Genomic DNA, 27,676 nt, shown 5'->3' with positions numbered 1-27,676 from the left:
CACCTACAGAGTGGAGCAAAAGGGCAAGAATGAACACCATAAAAGGAAGATCTGGGACTGTGCTAGGCCAAGCCGGTTTCTGAAGAGAAGGCCTCCAGGGCAGCCTGCTGCCTGCCTCAGCACCTGACTCACCAACTAGGTGCCGCAGATAACAGGGGGCAGTGAAAGTGGCTTTTTTAGAACTAACACTTGTTTGGGGCCATAGTTTCTAACAGGCAGAAAGGTAGTCGACTCAGAGCTTAGCCATGATGGGGAGAGATGACGAGCATCTGGAAGGGAAACTAAAGTGTGGCGGGCACTAGGGTGGCAGGAGTGGGGACAATGGAGGGGTTGAGCCAGGGATGATATTGTAACAGCCCGTCAGTACACTGATCTGGAAGTACGACCTCAGGCCTTGCTCCAAGAATGCCACCAACGCCCCCCAACCTGCACCCACCCCCTAACAGGCACTTGCACACACACCCTGCTCCTCCGGCCCCACCCCACTAAAAGCAAGAAAGGTGTGAAAGAGGGACTTCCCTGGTGGTCGAGTGGTAAAGAATCTGCCTTCCAATGCAGGGGATGTGGGTTCAATCCCTGGTCAGGGAACAAAGATTCCACATGCTGCAGGGCAACTAAGCCCTCACGCCACAACTACTGAGCTCGTGGACCTCAAGGAGAGAAACTTCGTGCCGCAAACAACAGAGCCCACGTGCCCTGGAGCTTGCGCACCACAACTAGAGAAGAGAAAACCTGCACGCCACAACTAGAGAGAAGCCCGCAACACCACAATGACAGATCCTGCATTCCTCAACGAAGATCCCGCGTGCCACAACTAAGACCCAATGCAGCCAAAAATAAATACATAAATAATAAATATTAAAAAAAAAAAAAAAAAAAGATGTGAAAGAGAGCCAAGGAGCCAAGATCCACTAGACTGGGAGGGGTCAGCATACTGAGCTCCAGGCCTGCTTTTGCTAAGCAGCCAAGTGATGTGAAGGCCTTTCTGGATCCCATCTAAAGAAGGTAGCAGCTGAACAAGAGACACATGTGGTCTCAGCACTCCAATTCTAAATTCTATCCTCCTCTCCCACAGGGAAGCAAATACGCTTGGTAGCACATGGAGCATAGCAAAAGTGGAGAAGCAGCCTTTGGGGAAGTTCAGGTACTTTTCTGGGATTTGCCTCTGCAGGAGGTTCAATAAGACGACGCCACAGCAGGTAAGTCCAAACTGACCCCATGAATGAGGCAGGTTATATTCACTGGGGAAAGTACCACAGAAAAGCAAAGGGAATCCACTCTTTTCCTTCTTTTTGGTGAGGGAATACACAGGCATTAGACTGGCCCTAAAACAGCTCTTCATATGATGCTTTTAGGGTAACTAACAGGCATGAAGAAATTAGATGTAAGTGGCTTTAGGAAATTATAGGGATGACTTTTCAAACCCTTGATTTTGAAGGATAATAACTGGGAATGTTGATCTGGAGAAACAACCCAAGAGAAAACAGTCAGATCTTGGGAAGGTCTGAACTAACCATCAAGCAATAAAAATGCACATTTTCCCACCAGATCCCATAACTTCCCTCCCCACTCCTCAAAACACACATAAACGATGGCACTGAAATGTTTGTCCAAAAGTGTCCAAGCTTCTTGGTCCGTAAAGTAGTTATTTATAAAAAGGGAAAGACCTGAATGAATGTAACCTCCCAGTTCTGTTATTTGTCTAAACGACTGTTGAGACAGTCTAGCATTTTATTTGAAAGACATCTATAAGGTGACTGAATGAAATGAGGTTATCTAAGAAAGCACCGAGAGCAATGCTTAGCTCTATGCATGTTTGGTGTGCTTTTAGAATCTTCTCATTTGCACTACCCTGATAGTATATTATCTTGTGCTTCTCAGCTTCAACTTTTCTTCTAAGTCTGGAATAATAAAGCTTAAAAATTATATAAAAGAAAATATAAGTTCTATTTTAAATTCTAAACTGTAATCAGGTTGAAGAAATTCTGTAGTTTATGTAAGGAGTACCATGTGAGTTAATGTCTATTTACCCTCACAATTTTCTCTTTTTTCTCATGAATTGTCCCCAACCCACTCCTTTAAAGTAGAAGGAAAAAAAGAAAAAGGGGAAAAAAAATATATAGGTACATTTCTATAGATGCCACATTTGATGGCTTCATCACAGCTATTAACAACTATTAACTCTTTTTTTTTTCAGGCTTAAAAAATATGTTTTTTAATATATAAGGAGAGATTTGGGGGGAATATTTAATCTTCATAATGGAATCCTTTTTTTTAACATCTTTATTGGAGTATAATTGCTTTACAATGTTGTGTTAGTTTCTGCTTTATAACAAAGTGAATCAGCTATACATATACACATATCCCCGTATCTCTTCCCTCTTGCCTCTCCCTCCCACCCTCCCTATCCCACCCCTCTAGGTGGTCACAAAGCACTAAGCTGATCTCCCTGTGCTATGCAGCTGCTTCCCACTAGCTATCTATTTTACGTTTGGTAGTGTATATATGTCCATGCCACTCTGTCACTTCGTCCCAGCTTACCCTTCCCCCTCCCCACGTTCCCGTGTTCTCTAACTCTTTATGATCATTTTCTCACACTTTTGAGTCTAAAATGGCTTTAAGGGTTTGTTAACCCTCTGAAAATATTTGTTAAATTTTGTGCCAAGAGAGGGATGAACCTTTAAATAAATCCCACTAATGCCAAGGAGCAGGAACATTATTCAACGGCTCTCATTATATTCTCGTGGAGTTTTTTCTAGCGTTCACACTCAATATGAAGGAAATGAACAAGTCTTCACTATCCAAATTTGGGGGAAAGCACCTAAGCTTAAAGAGAGACCTGGGCTGCCCACAGAGCTGCCCCGCTTGTCCAAGGGTGGTGGCCAAAGGTACCCTGAGCAAGTAGAGTCAGGGTCCTGACAGGAAAGGGGGAGCCTGCCCCTCACAGAGAGAACCTGAGGTTATGATGTTCAGTATTAATACCACCACCTGGAATCCAGCAGGAAGCAAAACCAATGACACACAGTTCTCTGATCATGAAAGAGCTATACTGTTGGCTGATGTTTATATTTATCTGAAAGCTCCTAAGTAATGTTTCTAACCAGTGACATACTTCAGGCCAGGAATTCCTGGTTGTCTAGATCCATGATGTCTAAATGCACCACAATGAAGAGATTTCTTGGTCCAAAACACCAGCTTTATACAATCCTGGCCTGGTAATAAGGTTTTGCTCCAGAGCCTTAGGCATTAGGATCACCCGAGCAGTTAGAAAATAACAATGGGAGTGTGGGGCTGGGGGGTGGCACACATCCTGCCACCAGTACTGAGGGTTCCCCAGGGGACCGGAATGTGCAGCCAGGGTTTGGAACCACTGGTTCAGCCCCTGATCCTGTCAGTCCCACAGCAGGGAGGCAGGCTGTTCCCAGAGCCAGATCTCTCAGCTGCCTGCCAGAGCTTTAAGGCAAGCATGGACTTGCCTAAGATGAGGCAGTCATTATTTCTCCATCCTTTGAACAGAAAGATAAATAAGCTGCCCTAGGAGAGCTCAGCCAAGGGCTGGAAAAATGGCTTTCAGAGGGCACAGTTCATATACTCAACAGGGACAGCTGAATTTCCCTTTCTGGAGTTGCAAGCAGAGCTTCTAGATTTGCATTGGAGGATGGACTGGTCTGACAACTGTCTGGGGAGCCTCCAATTTCCAACATTTACCCCCAGTTAAGTAAGCGTTTTAGAAGCTAATACTTCTCCCCTCTCCCCACTCCAGCTGATGCAGAAGGTCAGCAGTGGAGACTAGATAGTATTAGGGTAGCTGGGGGACAGGTGACAAAAGATTTCCCAGGAGGAGGTAAAAGAGTGTATTTTTGCTATTGATTCTACGTATAAAATAGGTAACTAATGAGAACCTACTGTATAGCTCAGGGAACTCTACTCAGTGCTCTGTGGTGACCTAAATGGGAAGTAAATCCAAAAAAGAGAGGATATTTGTATACATAGAGCTGATTCACTTTGCTATACAGTAGAAATTAACACAACATTGTAAAGCAACTAAACTCCAATAAAAATTAACTTTAAAAAGATGATGTGATATATACATATGTACAAAATAAAATAAAATAAAACACACATCATGAAAAAAAAGTATATTTTTCAAGATTTCTCGGGTATATTAGATGCAGGCACCTTTTCCTAGCCTGGCCCATCACAATTTTCTCCATAAAGTTTTACAACTCTTACAGGCACACATTGTTTTAAAAGTTATCAAGGACTTCCCTGGTGGTGCAGTGATTAAGAATCCGCCTGCCAATGCAGGAGACACTGGTTCAATCCCTGGTTCGGGAAGATCCCACTTGCCGCAGAGCAACTAAGCCCATGCGCCACAACTACTGAAGCCTGCGCACTTACAGCCCATGCTCCACAACAAGAGAAACCACCGCAATGAGAAGCCCGTGCACCGCAACGAAGAGTAGACCCCGCTCGGTGCAACTAGAGAAAACCCACGCACAGCAATGAAGATCCAATGCAGCTATAAATAAATAAATAAATAAATAAAACTGGGCTTCCCTGGTGGCGCAGTGGTTGAGAGTCCACCTGCCGATGCAGGGAACACGGGTTCATGCCCCGGTCCAGGAAGATCCCACATGCCGCGGAGCGGCTGCGCCCATGAGCCACGGTCGCTGAGCCTGCGCGTCCAGAGCCTGTGCTCCGCAAGGGGAGAGGCCACACGGTGAGAAGCCCGCGTACCGCAAAAAAAAAAAAAAAAAAACTAAACTAAAAGTTATCAGGAACCAGAATACACCCTCTTCTAGCTGAAACAGCACTGCCAATTGGCACTTGATCCCACCCCACTGGACTTGCCCGCTGCAATTATGGTGGCAATACACACCCTCACGTCTCATTCGACAAGGCACTCCAGAAACTGTCGCCCTTTACTATTTGGTAGAGTCACATTGTATTTTTAACCTAGTGGAGTAATCAGTCACATCAGACACGACAGCAGTCTTCATGATCTTTTTGTCCTTGTTATTCTTAGCTCAACTTCCACAACTGAGTAAGAGTTTTTTATGTATTTATAAGACTGTTTATATTCCTTCTCAGCAGGCAAGAGTTGGCCCTTCTTGTGCCTTTCACTCTGAATCTTGGGTAGGTTGGCTTGGGAATGCCACTGCGGGGAAAACTCACTAATCTTTCACCATCAAGAAGCAGCAAAAAAATATATATCAAGAGCTCAATAATTCAGAATAAAGATCGAAAGGAGACTGTTCAAAATAGTGTATATGTCCAAGTAACAAGGGTCTTAAATAATGCAGGGATTATTATTATTATTTTACTATGTTCATTCCTTAAGTGAAGCTTCCAAATACCATGATAAATGACAGATTTCAATACTTCACAATGTACCATAACAGCCTATATCACCCAAAAAGATGCCCTAACCATCTCTATAATAGCTCTAAACCTTTTTTTCATAATGCTCTGCTCATTAGTAAAAGTCATTAACAGGAGTCACAAATTCTAAATCTGGTGGTTTCAAATTAATGAGGTGTTAGGCGGCCATGAGTTAAAACATGGATATAATATCAGTATCAAAATGATCAAACTACAGGAGTAAAATTTAGTATATAGCACTCCTGTCAGTAATTCAGAATTCACATTTCAGTTCATGTAAGGTTTTAATTTCTAGGGCAAAACCTAATGAGCCAGGTGGTAAATACCAATATTATCACAATAGATAAAAACATACCCTTAATGCTATATTATTCTAAAGCAAGATACCCTTTTCAATGACTGCCTCATCTTTTTTTCAAACTAGCAAGACTTAAAGCAATCTGGCATTTATCAACACTTACCTGCAGTGAAAGACTAACTCTGGTATAGTCGCAAAGGCAACATGGAATCCAAAGATTTCCAGCCTCTTCTAAGACGACTCAGGGTTAAAATCAAGGGGCAAAGACAGCCCCAAGCCCGCAGCAGGTATGTTCCACACTGTACGGGAAGGTCAGCCCCCCACTCACCTTTCTCTTTTTGGCCAACTTGCTTGAGTTTTCTGAGCTTCTCTTCTCAGAATCTGCCTTCTTCGCTGCCGAGGGCTGTTTGTCTTCTGGTTTCTTGGGGCGGCTGCCCTTCCCAGCAGGCTGGGGTATCCGAGAGAGGAGGTCCAGGGTAATCTTCACCATCAAGCTTTGTGGGAGCGGAGTGTCCCTGAGCGGGGAGAGCAGCTTGGTGTCTCTCAAAGGCACCAGGGGTTTGTCCTTGCGGCGGTCCTCCTGGACAACAACTGCCAGTCGGCAGCCACTAGTCCTGGCGCCGCCACTGCGGGCAGGGCCCTGGCTCTGGGTCAGGGGGACGAGGGCAAAGTGCTCGGGGCTCCTGTCCTCCGCCGCGTCCTTTGGAGGTGCCTTCGGGGGGGCCGGGGGGCCGCTCCTGTGCTTCTTCCGTTCGCTGGGGGTGGGCGCCACTGGTTTGGGCTCACGGCTCTCTGCGGCACGGGGCCGCCCTTTCGTCTTCACCTTGGGCTTGTCTTTGGAAGGCTGGTCTTTGGAGGCTTGGGGAGGAAGTCCAGGCTCGCTCTCCACCAGCAGACTGGTGCGCGCATCTGCATGCGCATCCGCATGCCCCGGGGCGGAGGCCTTGACGGGCTTCTTGGGTTGTTTGGATCCCACGGTTTGCCTCTGTGGGGGCTCCTGTTGGGCAGGGGACTTCTGACAGCTCCTCTTGCCCGCATGGGGGCCTTCGGAAGGCACCCGGGGGGCTTTGCTGGAGCTTTTGAGGGGAGGCTCTTTGGACTCCGAGCGCTCGTGACCTCCGGTGGCGCCGTCGCCACCCTTGCCTTTACTGTCCGGGTGCCGGGCCGGGGGCACAGCGCTGCCCGGGGCCTCGGCGGGCGGCGCGGGCTGGCTGACTTTGGTCAGCCAGTTGTCCAGCTGCCATTTGTTTGTTGTCGGAGGTTCGGGCTACAAACAAGGAAAAAGAAGATAGGGTTAACTGACCAATAATGATACTCTTCTGGGTTAGTCACCCAATCCTACAGGACTGGCCAGGAGATGCAATCACTCCAAACCTAAGAATTCAGGTCCTTTTGACCCCCCTCTAATTATAGGTCAAATTCTGTAACAATTAACTCTTAAAACAATCTTCCAATTTTTTCATGCTACAGGAATTTTGCTGTGGCTGACACTAATAATAGACCATTACATACTGACCAATGTAGACCATTGGCAACTGCGGAGAAATCTGTGTAATAAATATTTTGTTCCACTGGTAATTACCATATAATTTAAACAGAATTTTCACATTTTGGCTTGTGAACTATTCTGTCAGAAAATGATAGGGAAAAATGAAGACTAAAAAGAATCTTTTCATCAAGGATTTTCAGAAGAAGGTCAATGAATAAGTCTTAGTGATTATGGATGGGTTTCACGCTTTATCCCTTTTTTTGATGTACTTGTCAATTGAAAATGACTTTCTTCAAGACGATTTCATTTCTCTTATTCACTTAAAAATATTAATACATGACACAGCTTTCAGTTTATCACAGATACACTGTCTTCTGATTTTCAAATTTTACAACTGGGTAAAAAGAACCAAGTGAGGTCACATTTGCCAGCCATTAGTCCCACTTGAATTCTTTAAAAATCAAACATGAAGTCTCCTGTTACAAGCAGTCTCTGAAATAGCACCTATTTTTCTAAGAAACACAGGGAGGCTCCAGAGCACACAATTAAGAGCGGTGAGATTATACTGATTATCTGTGAAACTCACTTGGCAAATAAACAGAAGTCCCTGACTTCTCCTGTTATCTTAACAGGAGATATCTTGTTAAAATCTTTGTTGCTAACTGACTATTGATGCATTGCACTCTCTCTCTCCAAATGGGATATTAGATCTTATTAAAACAATGATGAGGACATCTTTATCTCCAAATTCTACTATTATGTCTTGCACACAGTGGTGTACATGAGATATTTATTTGGGCTTTTTCATGGGTGTATTACTGTACCTATAAATTTTATGCTATTTGGGAAAATATTCATGCCTTAATAAAGTAAGTAATGATTACTTTTTTTTAAAAAAAGGACAGTATGTCACTGGCATGCTTCATGCTTTTAAGATCCTTTCTGACAGGTGGTTTGTATAAATGACTAAATCATTTCCACAACACAACAGCAAGTTAATCAAAGATATCTCACATGGGATTAACTGATTAGATTATTGAGTAAGGAGCTCGCTCCAGTAAGTGGATGATATAGGGAAGACTGCTAACAATTTTCCCAAGTGGAATATCCCAAACAATTCAATTCTATAAAAACACGCAAACGTAATACGTTTAAGATATGTGGATATAACGTAAAGGCTTTGGGGCCAGGAAAAGGTTAGGTAATAAAACGATCAGGTAGCTAGACTAGGCTTTGTGTAATTGTAACAAAAGAGAACTAAGAGGAACTCTAAGGAACTAGGTAGGATCATACTTTGGCCAGAAAGAGGGCTACAGAATTGTGGGGTTTTTGTTTTTTTTTGTTTTTTCCCTGCTTAAGACAACATACCTTCTTTGTAGCTCCCTCCACTTATATCAACTCTATCCCCATGCTCTCATTTGAATTTCAGAGCAGGGAGACAGGGAAGAAGGAAACTACTCTGACAAAGTCCCACATAATCTAAAACTGCATTCAATATTCTAACAAAACAGGATGGTTGTTTAGGGTAGAGAAAAGATTAGCACACCATACCTACCTACTTGTCAGACATTATTTCTTGAAAGACTTGAGGGCGTGGTAGTTCTAATGGTTAAATGATTGGGAACAAGGCATTAAGATATATCATTTATATACTGGGAGACTGGGAGATTGGGATTGACATATAAACACTATTGATACTATGTATAAAATAGATAACTAATGAGAACCTACTGTATAGCACAGGAAACTCTACTCAATGCTCTGTGGTGACCTAAATGGGAAGGAAATCCAAAAAAAAAGGGGATATATGTATACATATGGCTGATTCACTTTGCTGTACAGTAGAAACTAACACAAGACTGTAAAGCAATTATACCTCAATAAAAATTAAAAAAAAAAAAAGGATGTATCACTTATCAATCACCTCAGGAACCAAATCCTTCAAACCCTTTCTCGGGAAAGGTATAGAGATCTTTCACCAGGGCTACGCTGACAACTGCACTGCAATCAGTGACACTCTTGCTCTATAGAAGAGTACCTACACATTAACCAAAAGGGAAGGTCATTCCTGGTATAAATAACATCCGCTTCTCCCCCCCACACCCCAAAACAGGGCAGTTTAAGATACATTTAGTAGTCCCTAAAGGAATGTCCTGGTTACAGAAATAAAACATATTTTCTTCTACTGCGGTACTGAAAATGTCCAGAAGGGAGGCCTATGGCCCAATTGCAGGGTAAAACTGAGTTGGTGTGCCCAGACAAGAGGAAAGGGTAGGGGTGATCCTTTTTGTATACCTACTACAAAGATGTAAACTAGATAGAATTCCTTTAAGGTCAGGTATTATTTGGGTGCTGGGATGGGGGAAAGTTTTACATGAGGGATTGATAAAAAACAGATTTTAAGATGAATTTTAAGAGTGTAAGTGCTGGAGAGGATCAAGGTTTGGACTTTCATTTCTTCCTCAGCCTTTCCCCACGCCCCACCCTCAGCCTCCCAGTGCTGGATCAACCCAGACACTGCACAGAGGAGTGCAAAAATATATGAGCATCTTAATAAATGTTTGACTGTATGTCTCTTTACTTCTCCTAGCTTCTCGAATTGGCAAAAGTTCGCGTATTCTAGAATGATTATGAAAAAAAAGTTTTGAGCTATGCACAACATATACCTTTTTTTTTTTTTTTGTAAAACATCATAGTTGTTGTGAGGGAGTACAACTCCAAAACTTAAGAGAAAAGAAAAAAAAGAAAGAGAGAAGTAGCATGATGTAGTAGGAAAAAAAATGGCTTCTGAGTTAAACGGCTATGGGTTTCAATCTTAGTGCTGCTACTTCCTTACAGGTGAAAAGAAATCTCCCGACCTTCTAGGGTTGATGGTTACATTATGTAATTTATGAAGAAAGTGCCAAGATCTTAGTAGATAATCGACCACAGTTGTTTACTACCAAAGAATTAGACAATGAATAGATCAGAAAACTAAGCAGATCCCTGAATAACAGAATAGAATCATTTTTCCCTGAACTTTACTTAAGCTGCAAAAGGGCGATACGTCCCATATAGTCTGAAAAGCTGAGATTTACATGCTGACTCACTATAAAGAAGAGACTGAAAGTGGTTTTTCCCCAAGTTCACCACCAGCCCATTGGCACACATATAACATTTCAGGTCTCATAAGGTCACTGGACAACTTCGTCAAATGAATTTTAAATGGAGACTTAAGGAGCAAATTCCTCAGCATTAAAAATAGAATAAAGAAAAGGGTGAGAAAGTTAAAACTAGTAACTATGACCTATTATGGAATTCACGTAACGCTCAACTAACAAAGATTTACAATAATGCAGGTATTTATTTTAAAAGGAAAGAAAGGTTGTTAAATAACTTTGGGAAAAATGAAAGGTTTAAAATCTAGACAAAGACAAAAATATGCCTGAGGAAGTCAAGCCTTGGTACATAACCAACAAAACCATACTCAAGTCTAGATTTGTACATTAACACAAATATACAAATATGAGCCTATTTAGGAAAGTGATTTTAAAAAGCAAAGTATGATGGGAACATCATTTTTCATCTAAGAGTCTCTACATCTATTCTATTCAATAACCTCGTGAGCAACAAGATATAATTGCTTCATTAAAACAAACACTAGGCTAAATTTTTCTTTCAAGTTTTAATTATTCAGCCAAGTCTGTGCCATTTCCATTTTATTTGAATTGAATTTTGATTTAATTGGATTCTCTTGCTTATATCAGTAACCAAACAAGCATGCAGATTTTTCTTAGTGAATAAGGGTGAGACATAAAGCAAAGATCTTATGAACAGTAACATGAACAAGCACACAATTTCTCTGTAGAGCATATTCAGTACCCTTTTCCCCGGGGCATAGAAAAATTACTTCAACAGCAATTAGTATCTCAGGAGAAAACAGAGAGCCCCCAGAAATACACAGAGTAGCTTCTAAAATCTGAAAGGCACTTCAAGTGCAGCTAATGCTGATCTATGTTTATTCACTCCAAAAATAATTACTGAGCACTTACTGTGTGCCAGACATAAACTCATATCTAACAACAACAACAACAAAATGATACTCAGGTATTTTCCTCATCCTCCCTTGCCCTCGGACATGGCTCCTCAGTCTCACTACATCATCTCCAGATGGATTTGGTTAATTTAATACTCTAGTGCAGTGGCCTTGCTTTCTAAACAGCAGAGACAAATACTGAAAACTTTAACGCTTTCTTAATCAGAAAATCTCATTTCCTGGGATTCCTACCTAAATACAGAGAATAGTTTTCTCTATATAAGCTTGTCTAGTTCACTAAAAATGTCTTCCCCAGCAAACATTTTACCCTGCTACTCTAAGTTTTGAAGGCATTTGGCAACCTTGTTAGTTGTTACTACATTAGTTTTATTCAACAATCCAGTAAATAGCATAAGTTCTCCAGATACATTTAGCACTTGAGATTTTCAGTCTCATCTGTTTATCTTTACAATATCTCCCAAGGGTGGGTGACAGGTAAGCACTATTCCTATTTTACGTGGGACAGTGGAATCAAGAAACACGGCCCTGGCAAAATTACATCGCCATCAATTTAATGCATGGCTTTTAGTGATTCAAAAATAGAACCTCTTACGGCTTATTTCTAGTTCACGTTCCTGCCCTTTGCTAAATCAGGCTGTCTCCTTTTGATTTAATTCATGCATTCCTAAAATTTCAAAAAGCTTTCTCATTAATATTAAAATGGCAGCCTACTGAAAACGATTTTTGTTTTTTTGTTTTTTTTTTCTCGAAAGAAGGGAAAAGAAAATGGGGTGTACATATTCTCAGTGAGTTGCTCTTCAAAACAGCTCTGGCAGCAACAAGAAAGAACCTATCATTTTCAACAGGAGAGACGACATCTCTCCCAAAGTTCCACAGCCCAACGCCAAGAAACAAGTAAACACGAATAGCCAGCAGCGTGCATGGCGGCCGGAAAGCGCCGCCCCCAGGACGGAGCCCCTCAGGCAGCCCGAGCCACCGGGGGTCGACTGCGCTCCCAAGACGGCCCGGAGCAGACCAGTACCTCGGGAGCCGGGGCTTCTCGAGGCTCGTTCTCCTCGCTGTCACTGGAGCTGCTCTCGCTCTCCGAGTCCGAGGAGCTGTCAGAGTCGCTGGTGCTCTCCGACTCTGCGCTGCTGGAATGTGCTGAGGCCGCGGCTGCCGGCAGCGCCTGCGGAGCGCTGCGGAGCAAGCGAGAGAGTCAAAGACCCACGCGAGGTGGATTCCTTCCCTCCCGACTCCCTTCCTTCTTTGCCCATTTTTCTGCTACTCGAAAGAAGGGGCCTCAAAGATTACCTAGCAGTACTAAATGACCATGGCGGCCAGTTGAGCGCAAGCAAGGCCCATGGTGGCTCAAAACTCAGTGAAAAAGCCTTGCAACAGCTCACCAGGTAACTGCATAAAAGAAGCCTGGGGAATTTTTCTGAAGAACACTGCGAACTATGTAAAATGTAAGTGAGATGCAGGGTGCTTCAAATCAGGCGTGGACAAACCATGGCCTGAGCTGGCTGCCTGCTTTTCCAAATAAAGTTTTGTTGGAACACATTCACACCCAGTATTTTATGCATTGTCTGTGTCTGCTTCTATACTACAAAAGCAGAGTTGAATAGCTGCAACACAGACTTTATGGCCCACAAAGCCTAAAACCTTGACTTTCTGACCCTTTAACTTTGCTGACACCTGCAATATAAAACCCAAAGGAGTTAATTTATAAAAGAACAGCCAATCCATTAAAGTCTTTCTCTATTCTCCATATGAGAACCAACTGTAGAGAAGTCAGAGACTGCTGAACACAAATGGGGTTCCTTTGGAAAGTGACCCCACAGGCAATCCACTCACACTTCTTGGGCAGAATGATAAAATGGGCCGTTCTTTATGAGTGGCTTAGGATCACGCCCAAATATCAGCTGAAGTAGAGAATAACTACTTCAAGTTTTCAGGATAGGCAATAACTCTAGGCTTGTGAGAAAACACACAAGTGATCACACTGCTGGACACACAGAGAATTTCAAAGCGTATCTTAAAACCTTGCCCTAGATGGAATTAGCCACAGCAGTAAATCAATAACTATAATCGTGAAAGCCTCCAAATCTACCCAAAACATTTTCAAGATAATAAATTTATTAACTATATTAGAATAACAAAAATTTATTAGATAATAAAGTGACTAGTTGAGACAATTTTAAAACAAACACTATACAAAAACAGAATTTTCTCATGTCAAATTTGTGGTAGCTGAAGAGCTTAAACCAAGTGATGGTCAAAAAGAGATATACTTTCAGTATTATTCCTGCCTCTAATTATCACCCCCCCCCCTTTTTTTTTCCTTTTATTCCCTCCTCCACTTTTCAGTTAGGTTACTTTGTCATATTTTCTAAGTCGTTACAAGCCACCAGGAATTACTGAACAAAATGGGATATAAATAAGCAGAGCTTATGAATCCTTAAGACCTCACATAATTATGCGTGATCTTCCTCCACATTAACTATAACCTCAGCTATATGAGAGCAAGGTTTTTAGTGCTGAGCTTGTCTCAAAATGGATGACCACATCTCAAGGGAGTAAAACAACTACAGGGTAATTTAACTCTTTGTCCACGGAGGACAGGTATTAGCATATTAAATCATTAAATTCAGTACCAGAAGAAATGGTAAATAAAGGTAGTTCACATAGTTTCCATTTCTAAAAACGAAAGCATTACATTTTCTAAAATATGGCTAAGCTGTTTACAAAGTGAAAACAGTGCCATTTTCCATCATACCAAAATGTACTGCAGGTCGTCTTTTTTTTTTTTTTTTTTAGTATTTATTTATTTGGCTGCTCGGGTCTTAGTTGCGGCATACAGGATCTTTAGTTGCAGCGTGTGGGATATTTTAGTTGCAGCATGTGGCATCTAGTTCCCTGACCAGGGATCGAACCCAGGTCCCCTGCATTGGGAGCGTGGAGTCTCAACCACTGGACAACCAGGGAAGTCCCCTGCAGGTCATCTTTTAAAGCAACCGAAACAATTAGAAAATTCATATAACTATGAAGACAGGCACTATGGAAAACAATTACTAGAAATAATTCAGCTTTAATTTTTGAAAACAGAGCAAATCTGTCACTTTCATAAAAACACTGAGCTCTTCAGTATAACTTTTCAAATACTGGTTACATAATACTGATGAAAGTGATTTAAGCTTATTTTAAATGCTCAAATTTTACACATACAAAACTGACTAAAGATTTAGGTGGACGCAGGGACTCTCTTTCATAGAGTTAACAACCTCTCTAGGCCTGATTTAAGCTTCCAAAATATTAAACAGGTACTTTCTTTAACTATGATCATCCATCTCCTTCTCCCATGAAGAAGCTATGAAAATACTAAATAAGGCTGTAACTTCCCCATTTGGTAGAAAAAAGCAAACATTTTGTACAGATGGGGAGAAACCCAAACACGGTACCTTGGAGGTGCAGATGCAGACGGAGGCTTCTCTGGGGTCTAGGCATTCACAATAAGGGGAAGAAGGACCAGGAAAAAAACAAAAAACAGGTTAGGATAAGCGGCTCAGAAATGTTACATGGATTTAAATGAATTCCTGGTACTGTGGGGTGTACAGAACTTACTTGATCGCTGTCACTGTCCTCACTGTCACTGAGCTGAAGGTCATCTTTGAGCATGCTAAAACAGGCAGGGATAGAGACACTGTAGAGTTTAAAATAACGTCTAACAACTTCTTTTAGCATGTAAACATAAAAAATATGCTTAATGAAACAAAAGAGGGGTGGGACAGGTATAACTTTTATTTATTCATCAAATGCTTTATTTTCTTGGAAATGTTAAGTTTTACAATTTTAACACAGAAACTAATTCAGTCCAAACTCCTTATCATTTCAAAACTGAGTCTTTCACACGTTCTGAGCATTAAAAGCAGAACTACAAGTTCTGCAAGTGATTTGTTGCCAGCCCTGAGACTAAGGGTCCCAGGTCCACACAAACAGAAGAAAACAACAACAAAAATAAATAAAATAGAAAAATATACAATACCCTCAAATCATTTTCTTCTATGGTCTCTAACAACTCGAATAAATGATTAACCATTAAATGAGTTAATATTGGATGAATATCTGTAAAGTACTTAGAACAGTGCCAGGCACTTAAAAAGTGCTATATATGAATTAAATAAATACATAAAAATACAACTGTCACCAAACAGTGCAGTTATGTTACGTTTTTGTCCAAAGACATTATTAATATTGAACTTTTTCACACACACAAATATCTTCTTCTGGGTGCTTGAACACTAATCCGTGAAAAGAGTAGTAATACAAATAACACTGTTGTCTAAAAAATATGTTTAACCTTCCTGCTATCACTCAGGTAAAAATAAAAACTCAGTTCATGTCCACAAAGTTATATTAATACTTCTCTCTAGGCATTCAAGTTTACGATGAACCTAAATATTAAAAGCAAACATTTTCCAATCTGTACTTTGTTTACTCAAATCTTAGCCCCTTCCCTACCCCCTCCCCTTTACTTTTTCATGGAGATATCCAACATCAAAGGAATGAATCTGTAATTGCTCCCCCCGACATCCCCCAAAATTTACAGGCATGACTCTTTGAGGAAATATTATAAGTGAAATTGGAAAAAAAAAAATCTGCTTGAGTATTACTGATGTTCCAAAAAGCAAATTATATTAAGAAGTTACAATCCTTCAGTATTTCTAAAAATACCTCTTCAATATTCTGACCAACGATTTTTATTGCAAACCCACTACCTGCCACTAAAGTAAGCAGACATTATTATTTTGGGAATCCATGGTAAAAATCACTATATTTTCTAATGAAAATAAATGGTAAAACTTGGCTCTTTCAAAAAGACCGCCTACATGCAATGTTGTAATTCTGCCAAGGACTTATTTTCACCAACAAATGCACTAAAAACATCTTGTGATAAGTTTCTTTTAAAAAATAAAAACTGTTAGCTACTTGTAAATGTAGATCTTGCTCAACATGTATCTAGTAGAAGCTAAACTATTTTATCAAGGCTAGAAGACACAGCCTTTGGATGTACAACTTGGCGGCAGCAATCTTAATGGTGTACAAGAAGAAGTCACTCAACAGGTTTACTGCTAAAAATGCCTTGGCTGGGATACATACAAGCAAAAGATATATCTTTGGAATAAATGTTAGGTATAATACAACCAGAAAAAACAAATCTGGCAAAGTATATTCCATGTTAACCACCAACAACAAAACCACAGTAAATGGACCTCTTTATTTCTTAGTAACTGGGTTTGTTTTGTATAAAGCTGATTTGCCTTAATTTCCTGAAACAGCAGTGATCATGTAATTCAAACACACTTCCTGTTGCATGCAGCGGACTACTAAATACCTTGTAAGTTGTTTGCTTAGCTACTGAATGCCCAGTTTCCGTACATATACTCTCCTCAAGTGAGAAAGTATATGAGATATGTTCAGTAAGTCAGAAAGTATATGTTCTGACTTTTAGCTCCACTTGCTCTTAGGGAATAGAAGGGACCATAAAAATGCTGTCCCAGGGCTTCCCTGGTGGCACAGTGGTTAAGAATCTGCCTGCCAATGCAGGGGACATGGGTTCAAGCCCTGGTCCGGGGAGATCCCACATGCTGCGGAGCACATAAGCCCAAGTGCCACAACTACTGAGCCTGCACTCTAGAGCCTGTGAGCCACAACTACTGAACCCATGCACCGCAACTACTGAAGCCCGCACACTCTAGGGCCCACGTGCCACAACTACTGAGCCCACGTGCTGCAACTACTGAAGCCCACACGCCTAGAGCCCGTGCTCCACAAGAAGCCACTGCAATGAGAAGCCCGTGCACTGCAACGAAGAGTAGCCCCCACTTGCTGCAACTAGAGAAAGGCTGCATGCAGCCATGAAGACCCAATGCAGCCAAAAAAATAAAGAAACCCCTTATTCTGAACATCAAAAAATGGGGCAATTTATTTTAAAAAAACAACAAAAAAACCTTAAGCAAGTTTTGTTAATACAGAAAATTAATCATAATTGCCATCACAATTTTTTTTTTTTAAAAAAAGGATCTGTATAGTTGGGAAATTTGTAACCTGATGACAGGTAAAGGTTTTATGTTTAAATGGATCAGTTGCTAAAAACCCCCCTACTGTGCCACAAATAATTATATTTGAAGCCAAGCACATCACTAAATTACTACACTATACTTCATATATTATATTCTATATAATAGAATAGACCGGTCTTTCAATGTCAAGATGACAAATTGCAGCACATCTAGGTGACCCCCTTTGCACCCACTAAAAGAGAAGCAAATCTCTTAGATCTAGTCTCATTTATACCAATAAAACTTAGGTCAAGAAACATAAGACCCAAGGGACATATTCAACTGTAAGCTTTTCTGAAGCAGGATCAAGTCATTTTTGTCTTCATATTTTCTTTATCTAGAACTTGGCAGGTACCCTAAGAAGCTGGCTGAATGCACAGCATCCCTTTTGCTGAATAAGTGACAGTACCACATAGCTGTGCCCTTTATGCAATCTGAACTTAACAGGCATTGCTTTTACTCATAACCCCATGGGCTGACTCTGATCAACCCCTCACATTCTAAGGATGAGGAAACAGCTCAGAACAGCCACCTAACTGGCCTAAGATCATGAAGCTGGTATATGCTAGAGCCTGCAGGCAAAAGCCATTCCATCAGATACCATCTCCTTGCTCTGGCCAATATAGGACCAGTGGTTAGAAAACCTAACTGAGGGAATGAAATCTAAGTTCCAGAGCCCACTGAGAGAAAGACTCTGGTTTAAAAGAAAACAGGAACTATACTGCTGGAATAAAATGAATACACTATTTTTCTCCTATGAAAGTAAATGAACTTTAAACTTTATATACTGTTTAAACTGGTTAAATAACTAATTTCATTTCCAAACTCCAAGCAAACCAGTTATTTCGAAGCATATGGCACCATATGGCTTAGCTTGGCACTGTTCAAAAGGAGACAAATGCTCAGGTAAAGCAACTCTTTGAACTATCGTGTAGGTTTCACATTTTACATTGTCAGGTAAACTTCTTACTTAAAGGTTACAAACAATCCTCAAACCCCTTTGTACAAATGCATTCTTCAGACAGCTGTTCTGCAAAGCTGAAAGAGCTGCACACAGGTTCCGGCAGGCACGCTTCAGAGACTCAGAGCCCAGTTGTTACTGTGTGAAGACACACCAGACAAGCCTTTATTGCTCTTCCATTCCTCCTTCGTACTGGGCTTACCCAAAGCTTCAACTGCCAATATTCTGTAACATCTCAATTCAGAACTCCAAAACTATTTCAATACACTGATTTCTTAGCTTAACGTTTCCTATGATCGGGCCATACCTTTTATTTGGAAAAGAGCAAGTGAAGGCAAGCTCACGGTACTTAACTTGCAGTTAATAGTCACAACCCTGGTATTAGATGTGCTCAAAATGGCAAATAAACTGATACCTACTTTTCAGAAACCACTAATGAGCATGTGAGAACGTACTTTCCTTTTTTTTTTTTTTTTTTGGCGGTACGCAGGCCCCTCACTGCTGTGGCCTCTCCCGTTGTGGAGCACAGGCTCCGGACGCGCAAGCTCCGCGGCATGTGGGATCTTCCCGGACCGGGGCATGAACCCGTGTCCCCTGCATCGACAGGCGGACTCTCAACCACTGCGCCACCAGGAAAGCCTATACTTTCCTTTTTTGATACAGGGCAGAAATATGGACTGCAAATGCTTTTTGTAGGAGATGATGGGAAGTGACGAGTTAGAAAGAGGGCTCCGCATACAATAAATTTTTTAAAATGAAAAAGCAGACCTTAATCCCTTATAACACAACATACAAGGGGGACTCTCCAAATGGTGACAGCAGTTGGCAGAATTCAAATTCATGGGGAGACTGTCTACGGGAGATGGTGGACTAACAGTGCAGAGGGAAAAGTGACTTGGTACATGATTCACTATAGTAAATGACCTAGCAGTTGATAAGGCAAAAATTGCAGCCAAAGATATAAAAGATTATTTAAACTCCATGGATGAAGTGAAGATTAGAAAAATCACAAGAGTATAAATGAGGGAAAAGTTAAAGTTAATAAATAAGATTAAATCATTAAGTACAATAAATAAGGTACTAGTATAAGATGACATACTGGACAACTAGAAAGAAAATCTAGAAAAATTATTGCTGAAAATTATATTTCTATTAAACATTGTTTATAGGTATTTAACCAAGTTTATGTGCAATGTTTTTCCTTCTACATTTATCCTAAGTACTTACTATATGCCAGGCCCTGCTCTAGACTTTACAGATACAACTCTAAGCAGACAGAAACCCCTGCTCTTGTGCACTCAGAGTCTAGGGGAGGGAGATAAATAACCAAACTATATTCTTTCTCAATGGGTAAGAAGCCTAGGGAGGGGGAAGTAAGCATAAAAGAGAAAGGATGGGTGTGGGCTGTTCTTCTGGTTAGGGTAGTTAGGGAAGACTGTACTGATAAGGGGATGACATACAAGGAGGGACCTGAAAGGAGGAGGGAGCACAATGCAGGAAATGGGGAGGGTGATTAAGGCATAGAAAAGAGCAAAGAGGCCAATATATGTGTGTGTGTGTGTGTGTGTGTGTGTGTGTGTGTGTGTGTGTGTGTGTGTGTGTGTGTGTGTGTGTGTGTGTGTGTTGGGGGGTATAGGAGAGGAGGTGGAGAGGTAGGTTATAGAGGGCCTTGGAGGCCTCTGCAGGGTGGATGAAAGGGGTGGGAATGGACGGGGAGAATATGAATTCTTGTGCAAGTAAACAACACCTTGCTGCTTTAGAAACCCAGCAACCCAGAGTGGGGGGAATGTACCAACTGCTTTTAGGGCTAATAAAAACATCTTGCTCAATTTTTCAATCTATGCTTAAATTAATCTGGGGTCACTTACTGTAGTAAATTAGCAGCATGATTAAAAATGAGACTTAAATAGACTCTTAAGGACACCCTTAAAACCATGTTTTCCAAATGCAAATGAATACTTCAAAGCAGTCACTTCCAATAAGAATTACTCCCTAGCAGTTTTCAAATGTCTTCAGAGCCTGTAGCCCATCAAGGCCCTTTAAAGGTGGCAAGTATTATCTGCCTCCCTCTTGTCATTCAGGCTCCAGATCAAATGTCACCTTCTCCGAGGGACCTTTCCTGAGCCTCCCAGAAGTATCAACACCACTCAAAAAAAAAAACAACCCTGCTTCCTCAAGCCTGTCTCTGTCACATCACCTAGTTTGTATTACATGCCACCCGCATTGAGTTACAAGGCATGGAAGACAAGGACTTTGTCTCACTGGCTACTATTTCCCCAAGTACCTAAACCAGCACTGGGCACACAGCGTGTATTTAATAATTATGTACTGAATGGATGAGTGGAAGCAATTTTTGGAAGTATCTCCAAATAGCCTGGCATCCAGCCCAGAGGCCAATATTTATATAACTGGGGTCAAAGCATGTTAAAGAACGATGAGAATGACTTTTCTTATGTAGAACATAAGCAAACCCATTTACGTAACACTTACCTATTATAAACCAGGCACTTGATAAATTTATTCTTCTTGTCCATTTTATTTGACCTTTGGTCTAAGACCAAGTATGGAAGTATTATGTTATCCTAAAGGGGTGCTCCCAGAGTAGTTCAAGCCATCATTTAAGAAATATATATAGCTCCAAGAGGAATACTTTGAATAAGATGATCTTCCAGCACCTTAGCAGTATTTTTATAATTATTTAAAACATGCTTCATTTCATAGCCTCACCAAAATATCCCTTCAATATTATGCAAGTTTACGGCATAAACTTGTATACAGTGTTAAGTTAAATATTGTCCTGCAAGGGATCCTAGAATATTGTCTCCTAAAGCCAGAACCCCAAGAATTAAACTGACTATTCCAAAAGACTATAATTCTACCATGAAAGGAGGTGATTCTGCATTTGGGAGTTTCAGCATATTCTAAATATTGATTTAATGTGTCCTAGTAACTGTAATTCTGAAATAAGCAGATTAAACATTGCACATAATGACCATTTGTTTGCTTTTACCTAAGCATGAAAATTTCTTCAATATCCAATATTACAAATTCTCATTTCTCCATAGCATGGCTAATAGTAACTCACTAAAAAAAAAAAAAAAACCAGCTATATTCCTTATTCTCTTTCATTTTACACCCTCTACTTTTTCTCTTGAAAACAAACAGAACATTTCCTTCTATATCTAGATTAATAAAATAGTTATGAATACCAATAACTTTGGATTCACAATCACTTGTTAAGTTTGGAGTGACAATAAAGTGTATCTTTTTCCAGCAATGCCAGATATTTGAGAACTGAGAATTATTATTAACAACAAGATCTCCATTTACATTCTGAGAAGCTGAAGGTTTAATGTAGACCAGCACAAATGTCTGTTACTTGTTTTCAGAAGAGCTGAAGAACTGTTAATAAGGGATAGGGGTATAATCTCAAGGACAAATAATTTATAAGTTTTGCCCATTAGGGTGAGCTCTGCTACTTCAACCATACATTTATCAGCAAACAGCACTTTAAGTCAGAGCTGTCAATTGAAATAAAGATCCCAGGTAAGACACCTTCATATAGCACTTTTTTAAAAAAATTATAGTTGATTTATAATTGTTGTGTTAACTTCTGCTGTAGAGCAAAATGATTCAGTTATACACACACACACACACACACACAATACACATTCTTTTTTATACTCTTTTCCATTATGGTTTATCACAGGGTATTGAATATAGTGCTCTGTGCTATACAGTAAGACCTTGTTATTTATCCATTCTATATATACTAGTTTGCATCTAGCACAACTTTTAAAAATAAGACAAAAAGAACTACCTAGAAAAGTAAAAAACTTTTTTCCTTAGGTCAAATATGATTAAAACGAACAAGCAAGGCATTTCTTCAGACTTAATTCTCGGACATTTCAGCTGACACTTGTCCTGATGCGATGATTTTATACTGCAGTAAACTGATAGACTGGGTCTTCCTTAGTTTTTTAGCAAGATATTTAAAATAATGCTTTGAGCAAAAGTTGAAAACTCAGGCTCATTTAAAAAGGTATCAGACTCTTCCCAGCCTTTATTAACTTTGCACCATTCCGTCTCGTCACACTTCCAGGACAATCCCAATCTTCACATCCAAATACTTGCCTCATTTCAAAAGAAACTTCCCAAGTAAGTAATAAAAATTCCAAATTGCTATAACTGCTAATTTCTGTCTCTTAGTCTAAATAGGTAGTGACGATTTCTGAAGCAAAAGTAAGAAACATAAAGGAGGGCACCATCTAGTAAGGACTTGGCAGTTTGGGGCTAGGGTAGGGGATGGGAGGGAGAAGGAAGTTAGCCACAATAATGCCCATCAACTGCTCTATAGTTTCTAAAACATTAACACGTTATCCCTTTTGAGAGGTTGGCAAAAGCACTGACATTAGGACACTGTGTTTGACTGTACAGAAAGGGAACTATCCACAATCACGTGAAGGACGTAATAGCTGTACAGAAAAAGGAAATACTTTGGTACTTTGCCCTGAGAACTCAACAGACCCAAGTCGTGGAAAGGAAGAGGATTCCAAAGCTGGGAGCCCTTAAACCAACATTCCCCCCGCCCCCCTCCCCCCACCCCGCTCAAACTTAGAGGCAAATAGCACTGGATCCCTAGCTTATCACTTCCCTGAGGTACCTGGTAGAAAGAATTCATCATTTGATAATTAACTAGAGCTTCAACTACAGAGATTAAAAGTAACAGATTTAGCACATTTCTTTCACACCTACATCCTCTACGAGCTGGCTAACCGTCCCCTGCCCCCAAGTCTGGACAGATGTGAGGGTTAATACAGACTCTCCACGGTTTATTCTCTAGTGCCAGGCCCCTCTTTTTCCCTTTTATATGTACTGCTCTGCTTCTGTAAGGAGGCCCAAGTACTAGTAACTCTGAAAGAAAAAGCAGTAAGACCTATATGGATTTTTAAAACCGAAGTACAAATGACCCTGTAATTAACATTTTCTTTCCTGACATTCAAAGTGCATTAGACCATCTCCCTGCCACTCTATGTGACATTCAAACAGTTTAACTGCTTGTCAAAGAACCCTAATGCTGACACTAGATCAAATTAACCTTCGAACACTAAGAGATGTGCCATACTAACTCTGAAACGACTGTACTCTACAGATTAATTGGGACACTGCTTTCATCCAAGCTCCATAAAAGTGATTTCTTTTTCCCATAGGTACATTTCATTTTGGCACTTATCAATACCACCAGCCCCACCACACACAACCGTTTGTATCCACCCAGTTTCAGTATTACCTTCTTTTCTCTATCCCTCTTGTCCTCTTCACCTGTACTAGGCCCTACTTTCATTCCTTCTCCAAGTTTATTAGGATCAAAACAAATATTCTTTCCTAGGTAACTTTTTTTTTAATTTGGTCACACTGCGCAGCCATGCAGGATATTATTTCCCCAACCAGGGATCGAATCCAGGCCCCAGCAGTGACAGCGCAGAATCCTAACCACTGGACCGCCAGGGAATTCCCTCTAGATAATTTTTTTAAGAGAATTTTTTTTAATTAATTAATTTTATTTTTGGTTGTGTTGATTCTTCGTTGCTACGCACGGGCTTTCTCTAGTTGAGACGAGCGGTGACCACTCTTCGTTGCGGGCTTCTCATTGCGGTGGCTTCTCTTGTTGCGGAGCATGGGCTCTAGGCGCGAGGGCTTCAGTAATTGCGGCTCACTGGCTCTAGAACGCAGGCTCAGTAGTTGTGGTGCACGGGGCTTAGTTGCTCCGTGGCACGTGGGATCTTTCCGGATCAAGGCTCGAACCTGTGTCTCCTGCATTGGCAGGCGGATTCTTAACCACTGCGCCACCAGGATAGTTCCCCCCTCTAGGTAATTTTATATAGGGTAAACCAATAGTTTTTATCTAGAAAACACTACATATGTCACAATATATGAGTATATAAACTTGCAGGCACCTCTGACTTCAATGGTTTAACTCACTTAAATCAGGAGAACCACCCATTTCTCTGAGTAGCAAAATTGTCACAGAAAATGGTCCGAATCCCTATCAACTACCTCGTCGGAAAGCTGATGAAAGTTGGTGTGGGAGGCTGCAGCTTTGGCCTGCCCGGGCCCAGATCAGACCCAGCTGCCTTCCTCTACACACACTTCCCAGGGACACAGCCACTTCCTCCCTTTGGTGCCACTGCTTCCACCCGCTCATTCCTCAGGGAGCTCCTCCTTTCTGTTCTTATTGCCAAGTGGGATGCTCTCAGCTCCCCTTTCCTTGCTGCCCCCGCCAAAGACCATCAGCCGGGGCCTCTTATGGTCTAAACAGCTTTACTATCAACCATCACAAACAGCACAAGGTGTAAACCCTTGGGGAAGTCACAGAGAGTCCACACAATTATTGTAAGTGTGGTCCTTGGCACCGTCCTGTCTATTCTCCACCAGGCATCAGATAGATTATATTTAGAGGAGGAGGTAGTTGGTTAAGCTAAGTCGGTGATTCTAGACTTTCAGAACTCAAGGGTAAAAAAATTTTTTTAAACAAAAAGAAAGGGGAAAAAAGAAAAGGCCAAAAAAGAAACAGGCAAAGAATAACACAGGGTTAATTTTTTTTTTCTAGTAAAGGACAATAAAAATAAGCAAAACCTCACCATCAGCCAGAACCACAAATGAAACAGGTTTTTATTACACATACAAAAATCCATCCTTCAAACTATAATAAACTTATATTTTTAAAAATTTTTTATTTTTTTGTTTTTGGCTGTGCCGCACAGCTTGCGGGATCTTAGTTCCCTGACCAGCGATCAAACCCGCACCCTCCACAGTGAAAGCGCACTGTCCTAACTAACTACTGGACCTCCAGGGAACTCCCAATAAATTTATCTTGTTAACAACAACAACAACAAATCGTTATTCTTTTTTTCTTACTTTGCTGTGGAGATGTGAAAACAATTACATCAAGGACTTGGCACTTAGGAATAGTGATTTAACCCCGTTCCATATTCAGTCACGGTGAGGAGATAAAAGAACCTCTTTGCCTCAACTGTACAGTTTTTAAAATATTCAGTCCACAGCAACACCCCCTCCCAAAATACACGGAACAAATACTATGCCTTGAAAATAGAAGAAAGCTGGAGCTTGAACCTGAAATCCTCAGAGACTAGCAACTCTGTGTTAGTAATTGATCAAATACTGAGGAGAGAAAGGCCTCCTCACTTAGTCCCTGAACCACTGCTAGTCATGAAAAGAAAGAAATACTAGTTCAATACCACCAAGAAATGACAAATTGGGTCAAAATGCTGGTTTAAAAATCTTTACTATGTAGTTTCAACTGTTCCAAAAACCCAAAATATATCTGGACTTACTTGGCCTTAATAAAGCACAGCTGGGCAGTAAGACTCATTCTTTATTAGTTAAAACTAGGCCAAAAAAGTGGCAGAAAGTCTGAAATTGTGCACATCCCCCGAAATTTGTTTCCACAAGCTAAAACTATTTAAGACTGAAATTTATAAAGCTAAAACCTTCTATTTTCCACAGTTAATATGTAAATAATGGCTCAAATGCCTTTCTTTTTGAGAAAACTCCTTAGCAAAATCTTAAGGTTCCTAAACCTTCAACAGGAGAATTTAATCCAAATAGAAATGTTGGTCATTTCTTCCCTTTACACTGCAGCAGTATTTTATGAGTCATTACTTGAAAGCAAGGAGGAAAAAAAACTAAGCAACAGATTTACATGGGAAATTACAATGTTATATTATAAACTTTTAATAAACAAAAGAATTTTACTTACGATGTTCCCTGCTGAGAATTACTGTGGGTTTTTGAAGATGCATCATATTGTTCTGTGAGCGAGGGAAAAATGATCAGAGGAGAACAATGACAAATTCATGAGACCGTTAGCTATAAATTCCTTCTTTTTTTGCTGTCCCCCCACTTTAACCTAAACACTCAGTATACTTAAATTATGTCAAACCAGAGTGCTATACACTGCTTATAAAATAACATTTATGTTACGTCTAGAGAGAGGGCTTGCACAGAACTGGAAAGCCCTAAAAAGAGCAAACACACTTTGAAAGCGCCACCTGGCATGCCGACCACACTGCCATGGGCAGGAGACTCTCCTTGCTGTCAGCTGGCGGGGCTCCCTTGTGGAAGCACTAGGATGGGGCTGCAGTCACCCTCACCTGGTTTCACGTCACATATCTATCCGTGATTTGCTAGCACTCTCTTTTATAGACTCTGTCTTTGGCCCACTGTGCTCCCACCCATCCCCCCACTATTCAACAGCCCCCATTCGTTTATTCAACTGCTATTTACCAACTGCCTATTAGACACCAAGATGTTCAAGGCATCTGACCCCGTCCTCGATGAGCGTACAGCTGACTGAGGGACATCAAACAGGCACGTGTTATCTACAACCCTAGGCAATGCAAAATCAGCACGAAAATCAATCATCTAAATGAACTGTCCCAGGAATCTACAGATTGGTCACTCTGTTGGTCATGACGAAAGAAGGCAAATTAGAAAAGAAACAAAATTAATTGTGTCACAAAGGATAGGTGAGATTTTGACAGAATGACTGCTGGCAAGAGGCAGATGAGGGTGGGGAAGGCCTTCAGGCAGAAGAGACAGTGAGCGAAGGTCGAACATGGGAGGAGTTGAAATGGTACAGATTATGAGAAGGGAAGGCTGGGGTGCAGAGTGTGTGGTGGGCAGCATGGGGGAAGCAGGGAAGTCAGATTTTAGAGGGCTCTGAGTGCCACAACAGGATGTTAAAACTTCAGTTGTCAGGGAATGAGACATCTCCAAAGCACGATGCAGCTATTCCTCAGAAAGATTAACCTGCGGGTGCTACCTGATGTAACCTAGAAAGGAATGGGAAATGTTAAGTGTGGAGGCTGCAGACCAGCTGGGAGGCTGTGTTTGTCTAGGCCTGAGGTAATACGGACCTGAAGCAGAAGGGGAATGGAAATACAGGTGCCTTTCAGACAGGGGTGAGGAGAGTGACCACTAATGTCATGTGGAGGCCCTTGAATATTTGCAATTAAACGCTTTATCCTCATGGTGGCAGCAGCTCTTATATGATATTTTTAAATTGCTTGCCCTTCTGGCTAGCAAGCTAGGGCTGGCACTACAAATTAGAGGGGCTAAAGTACACTCACATGTACTCCTACACAGTCATCTTGACCCGGTCCTGAGCTCAACGAGGCTCTGGTAATCCTTAGGCAGCCGTGTTTTTTGCACATGCGAACATAAATACTGGGACATACAAGTAAAATCCCTATACTTCATTCTCTACAGACTGTCAGCTGGCGGGGCTCCCTTGTGGAAGCACTAGGATGGGGCTGCAGTCACCCTCACCTGGTTTCACGTCACATATCTATTCGTGATTTGCTAGCACTCTCTTTTATAGACT

At 41.1% G+C, this 27,676-nt stretch overlaps 1 protein-coding gene across 13 annotated transcripts in view; it reads right to left on the bottom strand.

The window, feature by feature from the left end:
- The window catches only part of AFF1 (ALF transcription elongation factor 1), a 230,812-nt gene that overhangs the window by 45,438 nt on the left and 157,698 nt on the right, over window positions 1-27,676 (bottom strand). For 12 of the 13 annotated variants that reach the window (XM_089912273.1, XM_089912261.1, XM_089912267.1 and 9 more), the window contains 5 exons: window positions 26,051-26,102; window positions 14,812-14,890; window positions 14,649-14,686; window positions 12,230-12,386; window positions 6,012-6,950 (listed from right to left, as the gene is read on the bottom strand). In XM_089912273.1, coding sequence (XP_089768399.1) covers window positions 6,012-6,950; window positions 12,230-12,386; window positions 14,649-14,686; window positions 14,812-14,890; window positions 26,051-26,102 — 1,265 coding nt within the window. The remainder of the gene's footprint in view (window positions 1-6,011; window positions 6,951-12,229; window positions 12,387-14,648; window positions 14,687-14,811; window positions 14,891-26,050; window positions 26,103-27,676) is intronic. The other variant, XM_022561660.2, reaches the window with a different exon arrangement.

The sequence above is a fragment of the Delphinapterus leucas genome, chromosome 5, assembly GCF_059928025.1.
Source record: "Delphinapterus leucas isolate spDelLeu-1000000601 "Yukka" chromosome 5, BTC_Dleu_Yukka2, whole genome shotgun sequence".
NCBI lineage: Eukaryota > Metazoa > Chordata > Mammalia > Artiodactyla > Monodontidae > Delphinapterus > Delphinapterus leucas.
The sequence above is the reverse complement of the archived record's forward strand: the minus strand, read 5'-3'. Positions and strand labels throughout refer to the sequence as shown.